This window comes from Salmo salar, chromosome 08, assembly GCF_965601325.2.
Source record: "Salmo salar chromosome 08, fSalSal1, whole genome shotgun sequence".
NCBI classification, from domain to species: Eukaryota; Metazoa; Chordata; class Actinopteri; order Salmoniformes; family Salmonidae; genus Salmo; species Salmo salar.
The window spans coordinates 40,654,804-40,665,000 of record NC_138298.1 but is presented as its reverse complement, the minus strand read 5'-3'; the positions used below and the strand labels follow the sequence as shown (position 1 = coordinate 40,665,000).

At 44.8% G+C, this 10,197-nt stretch overlaps 1 protein-coding gene across 1 annotated transcript in view; it reads right to left on the bottom strand.

The window, feature by feature from the left end:
• LOC145881555 (serine/threonine-protein phosphatase 2A 55 kDa regulatory subunit B gamma isoform-like) overlaps nt 1-9,411 on the bottom strand; it is a 21,712-nt gene extending 12,301 nt beyond the window's left edge. Inside the window, exons 1-2 of the mRNA XM_082978690.1 lie at nt 8,068-9,411; nt 2,077-2,186 (exon numbers count right to left, since the gene is read on the bottom strand). Of these exons, the coding sequence (XP_082834816.1) occupies nt 2,077-2,186; nt 8,068-8,131 (174 nt within the window). The 5' untranslated portion in view covers nt 8,132-9,411. The remainder of the gene's footprint in view (nt 1-2,076; nt 2,187-8,067) is intronic.
• Between the last annotated feature and the right edge of the window lie 786 nt (nt 9,412-10,197).

Below are 10,197 nucleotides of genomic sequence, written 5' to 3'. Positions count from 1 at the left end.
CCAGACACTAGCTAGCACACTGACTATATACTGACCAGACACTAGCTAGCACACTGACTATATACTGACCAGACACTAGCTAGCACACTGACTATATACTGACCAGACACTAGCTAGCACACTGACTATATACTGACCAGACACTAGCTAGCACACTGACTATATACTGACCAGACACTAGCTAGCACACTGACTATATACTGACTATATACTGACCAGACACTAGCTAGCACACTGACTATATACTGACCAGACACTAGCTAGCACACTGACTATATACTGACTATATACTGACCAGACACTAGCTAGCACACTGACTATATACTGACCAGACACTAGCTAGCACACTGACTATATACTGACCAGACACTAGCTAGCACACTGACTATATACTGACTATATACTGTCCAGACACTAGCTAGCACACTGACTATATACTGACCAGACACTAGCTAGCACACTGACGATATACTGACCAGACACTAGCTAGCACACTGACTATATACTGACCAGACACTAGCTAGCACACTGACTATATACTGACTATATACTGACCAGACACTAGCTAGCACACTGACTATATACTGACCAGACACTAGCTAGCACACTGATGACCATTCTACACCAGCCAGTGAAGGTGAACAAGTAAACACTTTAGGTGGAGATAACTGGGACATAACCTGTGGCCACTCTATGACTACTACGACCATTCTATGACCACTCTATGACCACTATATGACCACTCTATGACCACTCTATGACCACTACGACCATTCTATGACCACTCTATGACCACTCTATGACCACTATATGACCACTCTATGACCACTCTATGACCACTACGACCATTCTATTACCACTCTATGACCACTTTATGACAACTATATGACCACTCTATGACCACTCTATGACCACTACGACCATTCTATGACCACTATATGACCACTATGACCATTCTATGACCACTCTATGACCACTACGACCATTCTATGACCACTCTATGACCAACACAACTATTCTATGACCACTCTATGACCACTACGACCATTATATGACCATTCTATGACCACTCTATGACCAATACAACCATTCTATGACCTCTCTATGACCACTACGACCATTCTATGACCACTCTATGACCATTACGACCATTCTATGACCACTCTATGACCAACACAACCATTCTATGACCTCTCTATGACCACTACGACCATTCTATGACCACTCTATGACCAACACAACCATTCTATGACCACTCTATGACCACTACGACCATTCTATGACCACTCTATGACCACTACGACCATTCTATGACCACTCTATGACCAACACAACCATTCTATGACCACTCTATGACCACTATGACCATTCTATGACCACTACGACCATTCTATGACCACTACGACCATTCTATGACCAACACAACCATTCTATGACCACTATGACCATTCTATGACCACTACGACCATTCTATGAGCACCTTGTGACCACTACGACCATTCTATGACCACTCTATGACCACTACGACCATTCTATGAGCACCTTGTGACCTCTACGACCATTCTATGACCACTCTATGACCACTACGACCATTCTATGACCACTCTATGACCAACACAACCATTCTATGACCTCTCTATGACCACCACAACCACTCTATGACCACTCTATGACCACTCTATGACCACTACGACCATTCTATGACCACTCTATGACCACTACGACCATTCTATGACCAACACAACCATTCTATGACCACTCTATGACCACTACGACCATTCTATGACCACTACGACCATTCTATGACCACTACGACCATTCTATGACCAACACAACCATTCTATGACCACTATGACCATTCTATGACCACTACGACCATTCTATGAGCACCTTGTGACCACTACGACCATTCTATGACCACTCTATGACCACTATGACCATTCTATGAGCACCTTGTGACCACTACGACCATTCTATGACCACTCTATGACCACTACGACCATTGTATGAGCACCTTGTGACCACTACGACCATTCTATGACCACTCTATGACCACTACGACCATTCTATGAGCACCTTGTGACCAACCACGGTCTCTCTCTGGAAGACGACGACCCTGCCTCCCTTGTCCCCCGTAGCCAGCAGATCTCCTGTGTGGTTGAACTCCACTGTAGAGATTACATCAGCTAGGAGAGAGAGAGGGAGCGAGGAAGTAAAGGGGGTGTGTATGGGGAGAGAGAGAGAGAGGGAGAGAGAGAGAGGGACAGAGAGAGAGGAAGTAAAGGGGGGGGTGTATGCGGGGGAGAGGGGGGAGAGAGAGAGAGAGAAAGAGAGAGAGAGAGAGAGAGAGAGAGAGAGAGAGAGAGAGAGAGAGAGGGAAAAGGTAGAGAGAGAGAGGGAGGGACAAGGTGGAGAGAGTGAGAGAGAGAGGGAGAGAGAGAGAGACAGTAACAGTAGAGCGAGAGAGAGGGAGAGAGACAGTAGAGAGAGAGAGAGAGAGAGAGAGAGACAGGGAAAAGGTAGAGAGACGGAGGGAAAAGGTAGAGAGAGTGAGGTAGAGAGGGAAAGAGAGAGAGAGAGAGAGGGAAAAAGTAGAGAGGGAGAGAGAGAGAGAGAGAGAGAGAGAGGGGAAAGAGAAGTGAGATCAATACAGTATCAGTTTCCGTAACATCAAAATAACCGGTATGGTGAAGCTGCTTCCTGTCCTGATCAGTTTCTATAACATTAGAATAACTGGTGACGTTTGGGACATATAGCATTACGTAGAGAATAGGACGAGCTTTGGGAGTAGAACATCAACAATATTAATTACCTAAGAACCACTGAGTCAGCATCCTACCATTATACTGTTACTACCCCATAAGGGTTCAGAACCACTGAGTCAGCATCCTACCATTATACTGTTACTACCCCATAAGGGTTCAGAACCACTGAGTCAGCATCCTACCGTTATACTGTTACTACCCCATAAGGGTTCAGAACCACTGAGTCAGCATCCTACCATTATACTGTTTACTACCCCATAAGGGTTTAGAACCACTGAGTCAGCATCCTACCATTATACTGTTACTACCCCATAAGGGTTCAGAACCACTGAGTCAGCATCCTACCATTATACTGTTACTACCCCATAAGAGTTCAGAACCACTGAGTCAGTATCCTACCATTATACTGTTACTACCCCATAAGGGTTCAGAACCACTGAGTCAGAATCCTACCGTTATACTGTTACTACCCCATAAGGGTTCAGAACCACTGAGTCAGCATCCTACCATTATACTGTTACTACCCCATAAGGGTTCAGAACCACTGAGTCAGCATCCTACCATTATACTGTTACTACCCCATAAGGGTTCAGAACCACTGAGTCAGTATCCTACCGTTATACTGTTACTACCCCATAAGGGTTCAGAACCACTGAGTCAGAATCCTACCATTATACTGTTACTACCCCATAAGGGTTCAGAACCACTGAGTCAGTATCCTACCATTATACTGTTACTACCCCATAAGGGTTCAGAACCACTGAGTCAGTATCCTACCGTTATACTGTTACTACCCCATAAGGGTTCAGAACCACTGAGTCAGAATCCTACCATTATACTGTTACTACCCCATAAGGGTTCAGAACCACTGAGTCAGCATCCTACCATTATACTGTTACTACCCCATAAGGGTTCAGAACCACTGAGTCAGTATCCTACCGTTATACTGTTACTACCCCATAAGGGTTCAGAACCACTGAGTCAGAATCCTACCATTATACTGTTACTACCCCATAAGGGTTCAGAACCACTGAGTCAGTATCCTACCATTATACTGTTACTACCCCATAAGGGTTCAGAACCACTGAGTCAGTATCCTACCGTTATACTGTTACTACCCCATAAGGGTTCAGAACCACTGAGTCAGAATCCTACCATTATACTGTTACTACCCCATAAGGGTTCAGAACCACTGAGTCAGCATCCTACCATTATACTGTTACTACCCCATAAGGGTTCAGAACCACTGAGTCAGCATCCTACCATTATACTGTTACTACCCCATAAGGGTTCAGAACCACTGAGTCAGTATCCTACCGTTATACTGTTACTACCCCATAAGGGTTCAGAACCACTGAGTCAGCATCCTACCATTATACTGTTACTACCCCATAAGGGTTCAGAACCACTGAGTCAGTATCCTACCGTTATACTGTTACTACCCCATAAGGGTTCAGAACCACTGAGTCAGTATCCTACCATTATACTGTTACTACCCCATAAGGGTTCAGAACCACTGAGTCAGCATCCTACCATTATACTGTTACTACCCCATAAGGGTTCAGAACCACTGAGTCAGTATCCTACCGTTATACTGTTACTACCCCATAAGGGTTCAGAACCACTGAGTCAGAATCCTACCATTATACTGTTACTACCCCATAAGGGTTCAGAACCACTGAGTCAGTATCCTACCGTTATACTGTTACTACCCCATAAGGGTTCAGAACCACTGAGTCAGTATCCTACCATTATACTGTTACTACCCCATAAGGGTTCAGAACCACTGAGTCAGCATCCTACCATTATACTGTTACTACCCCATAAGGGTTCAGAACCACTGAGTCAGTATCCTACCGTTATACTGTTACTACCCCATAAGGGTTCAGAACCACTGAGTCAGTATCCTACCATTATACTGTTACTACCCCATAAGGGTTCAGAACCACTGAGTCAGCATCCTACCATTATACTGTTACTACCCCATAAGGGTTCAGAACCACTGAGTCAGTATCCTACCGTTATACTGTTACTACCCCATAAGGTTTCAGAACCACTGAGTCAGTATCCTACCATTATACTGTTACTACCCCATAAGGGTTCAGAACCACTGAGTCAGTATCCTACCATTATACTGTTACTACCCCATAAGGTTTCAGAACCACTGAGTCAGTATCCTACCATTATACTGTTACTACCCCATAAGGGTTCAGAACCACTGAGTCAGTATCCTACCATTATACTGTTACTACCCCATAAGGGTTCAGAACCACTGAGTCAGCATCCTACCGTTATACTGTTACTACCCCATAAGGGTTCAGAACCACTGAGTCAGCATCCTACCATTATACTGTTACTACCCCATAAGGGTTCAGAACCACTGAGTCAGCATCCTACCATTATACTGTTACTACCCCATAAGGGTTCAGAACCACTGAGTCAGTATCCTACCGTTATACTGTTACTACCCCATAAGGTTTCAGAACCACTGAGTCAGTATCCTACCATTATACTGTTACTACCCCATAAGGGTTCAGAACCACTGAGTCAGTATCCTACCATTATACTGTTACTACCCCATAAGGGTTCAGAACCACTGAGTCAGCATCCTACCATTATACTGTTACTACCCCATAAGGGTTCAGAACCACTGAGTCAGTATCCTACCGTTATACTGTTTACTACCCCATAAGGGTTCAGAACCACTGAGTCAGCATCCTACCATTATACTGTTACTACCCCATAAGGGTTCAGAACCACTGAGTCAGTATCCTACCATTATACTGTTACTACCCCATAAGGGTTCAGAACCACTGAGTCAGTATCCTACCGTTATACTGTTACTACCCCATAAGGGTTCAGAACCACTGAGTCAGAATCCTACCATTATACTGTTACTACCCCATAAGGGTTCAGAACCACTGAGTCAGTATCCTACCATTATACTGTTACTACCCCATAAGGGTTCAGAACCACTGAGTCAGTATCCTACCGTTATACTGTTACTACCCCATAAGGGTTCAGAACCACTGAGTCAGCATCCTACCATTATACTGTTACTACCCCATAAGGGTTCAGAACCACTGAGTCAGCATCCTACCATTATACTGTTACTACCCCATAAGGGTTCAGAACCACTGAGTCAGCATCCTACCATTATACTGTTACTACCCCATAAGGGTTCAGAACCACTGAGTCAGTATCCTACCATTATACTGTTACTACCCCATAAGGGTTCAGAACCACTGAGTCAGTATCCTACCATTATACTGTTACTACCCCATAAGGTTTCAGAACCACTGAGTCAGTATCCTACCATTATACTGTTACTACCCCATAAGGGTTCAGAACCACTGAGTCAGTATCCTACCATTATACTGTTACTACCCCATAAGGGTTCAGAACCACTGAGTCAGTATCCTACCATTATACTGTTACTACCCCATAAGGTTTCAGAACCACTGAGTCAGTATCCTACCATTATACTGTTACTACCCCATAAGGGTTCAGAACCACTGAGTCAGCATCCTACCGTTATACTGTTACTACCCCATAAGGGTTCAGAACCACTGAGTCAGAATCCTACCGTTATACTGTTACTACCCCATAAGGGTTCAGAACCACTGAGTCAGTATCCTACCATTATACTGTTACTACCCCATAAGGGTTCAGAACCACTGAGTCAGTATCCTACCATTATACTGTTACTACCCCATAAGGTTTCAGAACCACTGAGTCAGCATCCTACCATTATACTGTTACTACCCCATAAGGTTTCAGAACCACTGAGTCAGCATCCTACCGTTATACTGTTACTACCCCATAAGGCAGGGGTTTTTAAACTTTATCAGCCTGGGACCCAAATTAGAATTGTTGTGTTTTCCTGTGACTCAAGCGTAGGAAAATATGTAACTATATGTACATTTTGGCACATTTTTTATGCCCTTATGCCTAAAACAAATGCAATATAGACAAAAACAAATAACAATGAAATTAAATATTCATATGAATATAGTATATTCATGTTTATTTCCCCCCATTAAAAACACTCTTACATATCTGTCTAGATTGGAACTGCTGCTTTTAAAATACAATAAATCATTTTCATCCTTAACTGGAATAAAGTGATTGATCACATCACACAGGTGTAGACTAGAAAACACAGTCCTAATGAGAGGTGTGTGGCTGGTTGAAGTTTTCAACGAGCAGGTCTATTCTGGGCTCCGTGTTTAACAATGCAACACTGAGGTCATACTCAGCAATGAGACTGTTTCTGTACTTGTTTTTTTAAAGTACATTACCACTATATCTGGTAATGTAGTTAATGTACGTTCAGAGCCAGCCAGCAACATGGAGGAGTCCAGCTCTGAACTCCTAACTCTCTCTCAAACAAAGTCTCTGACTCTGAACTAGTTGTAGGCCTATCTTTTGTTGTACCCTACATTATAAGTGCTCCTAAGGGGACAGAGAGGTATTATAAACCTACCTAAATTGACAAAAGAGGTGTTATGAGCCTACCTTCGGTAACAGAGATATGGTGGAAGTCTACCTTCGGTAACAGAGATATGTTGGAAGCCTACCTTCGGTAACAGAGATATGTTGGAAGCCTACCTTCGGTAACAGAGATATGTTGGAAGCCTACCTTCGGTAACAGAGATATGGTGGAAGCCTACCTTCGGTAACAGAGATATGTTGGAAGCCTACCTTTGGTAACAGAGATATGGTGGAAGCCTACCTTCGGTAACAGAGATATGGTGGAAGCCTACCTTCGGTAACAGAGATATGGTGGAAGCCTACCTTCGGTAACAGAGATCTGGTGGAAGCCTACCTTCGGTAACAGAGATATGGTGGAAGCCTACCTTCGGTAACAGAGATATGTTGGAAGCCTACCTTCGGTAACAGAGATATGTTGGAAGCCTACCTTCGGTAACAGAGATATGGTGGAAGCCTACCTTCGGTAACAGAGATATGGTGGAAGCCCATCTTTGGAAATTAAGTGGCGCTCTAGGTCTACGTAAGTTGACAGAGTTATAATAAGCGTACATAGAGGTATTATAAGCCTACCTAATGTGACATAGAGCCATTATAGACCTACTTAAGGTAACATAGATGTATTATAAGCTTTGATTATATAGTGGTATTATAAACCTACTTAAGGTGACATAGAGCTGTTATAAACCTATGTAAGGTAACATAGCGATATTATAAACCTACATATAGTGACAGAAGTGTTATAAACCTACTTAAGATAACAGAGGTGTTATAAACCTACTTAAGGTAAAAAAAGGTGTTATGAGCCTACCTTCGGTGACGTAGTCTCGCAGGAAGCTGTGGTTGACTTTGGAGCTCTCAGTGTCCTCCCCCATCGGAAGCAAAGGAAGGGAGACCCGACCTGGACCAATCAGAGCTCTCTCTCCCCTCCCAGGCTCTGCCCATACTGCTGGGGCCTAGCGCAGTGGCCTGGGGCAAGGCATCATGGGATATGGAGGGGCGGAGGTATAGAGAGGATAGAGGGAAGAGAGGGAGAGGTGTGGTGAGGATGGAGAGAGAGAGGGGGGGAAGAGAGGGAAGGAGTTTGGTGAGGTGTGGAGAGGGACAGAAGGGTGAACAGGAGAGGGGGGTGGAGAGAGAGAGAGAGAGAGAGAGAGATTAGGTAGAAAAGGGTGAGAGGGGAGGGGACCTGAGAGAAGGTGGATCACCCACACACACACGCACAACACGCGGCGTGACCTCTGATAAAAACACACACTACACACACCACAACACACACCAGGCCCAGCAAGAGAAGGCCCGAAACAATGACAAGTCCACTGATATGCGTTAGAGAGAGTAGTCCATTTGTCTGCCTGTGACTGTGTGAGAGAGAGAGGGAGAGAGTAGCACTCCTTCGTGCTCGCGTGCGTGATAATATCCGCTGCGCTGCAGTATTTCCTTGGTAACAAACAGGAACAGGAACTGTAGCAGCAGCAGTAGTAGCAGGAGTATTTCCTTGGTAACAAACAGGAACAGGAACTGTAGCAGCAGCAGTAGTAGCAGGAGTATTTCCTTGGTAACAAACAGGAACAGGAACTGTATCAGCAGCAGTAGTAGCAGGAGTATTTCCTTGGTAACAAACAGGAACAGGAACTGTAGCAGCAGCAGTAGTAGCAGGAGTATTTCCTTACTAACAAACAGGAACTGGAACTGTAGCAGCAGCAGTAGTAGCAGGAGTATTTCCTTGGTAACAAACAGGAACAGGAACTGTAGCAGCAGCAGTAGTAGCAGGAGTATTTCCTTGGTAACAAACAGGAACAGGAACTGTAGCAGCAGCAGTAGTAGCAGGAGTATTTCCTTGGTAACAAACAGGAACAGGAACTGTAGCAGCAGCAGTAGTAGCAGGAGTATTTCCTTGGTAACAAACAGGAACTGGAACTGTAGCAGCAGCAGTAGTAGCAGGAGTATTTCCTTGGTAACAAACAGGAACAGGAACTGTAGCAGCAGCAGTAGTAGCAGGAGTATTTCCCTACTAACAAACAGGAACTGGAACTGTAGCAGCAGCAGTAGTAGCAGGAGTATTTCCTTGGTAACAAACAGGAACAGGAACTGTAGCAGCAGCAGTAGTAGCAGGAGTATTTCCTTACTAACAAACAGGAACTGTATCAGCAGCAGTAGTAGCAGGAGTATTTCCTTACTAACAAACAGGAACTGTATCAGCAGCAGTTCTTGGTCTCAGAGTGTGGAAGTCCTTGAAGGAGAGCGCAGGAGAACAGGATCTCTGCTTCTGCAAGAGGAGGAGGAGGAGGAGGAGGAGACAAGGCCTCGACACACCTTCCTACGTTCTGCCTGTCGGCTTGTTTGCCTGCCAGTCTCTCTGCCTTTCTGTGTCTCTGCCTGCGTGTCGGTCTGCCTGTCTGTCTGTCTGCCTGTCTGCTGCTGCTATGTCCTCTGTACTGCAGTGTCACTGAGCAGGCAGGCAGGCAGGGGCACGTGTGTCTCTGTGTGGAGAGGAAAGGAGATAGAGAGAGAGAGAGAGAGAGAGAGAGAGAGAAAAGGGTGGCGGGATGAGCGAAAAGGAGAGAGGGAGAAAGCGAGAGTAGAGGATGCTGTGGGTCTGTCGCTGCAGCCTCTTTCCAGCTTAGCCAACCAGAGCACGGCTCTCAGTCACGGCTCCGCCCACTGCAGGTGATGAGAGGGAAGTGACCAGCAGAGGGAACAGTGGAGAGAACGAGAGAGGAGGAGGAGAGAGAGTGAGGTCTGAATACCCATACCAGTGTACTACATAATTCAATTGCATACTATGCACTCATCGTTGCATACTATTTAGCACGTACCGTTTAGCAAATGGTATGCAGTATGCCAGCCTGATGATAGCTAATTTCCAATTAGATCAATTTCTCTAAACTCTGAATAGAATATGAATGGAGTTATAGACCTCCTCAGGCTGGTTATAGAC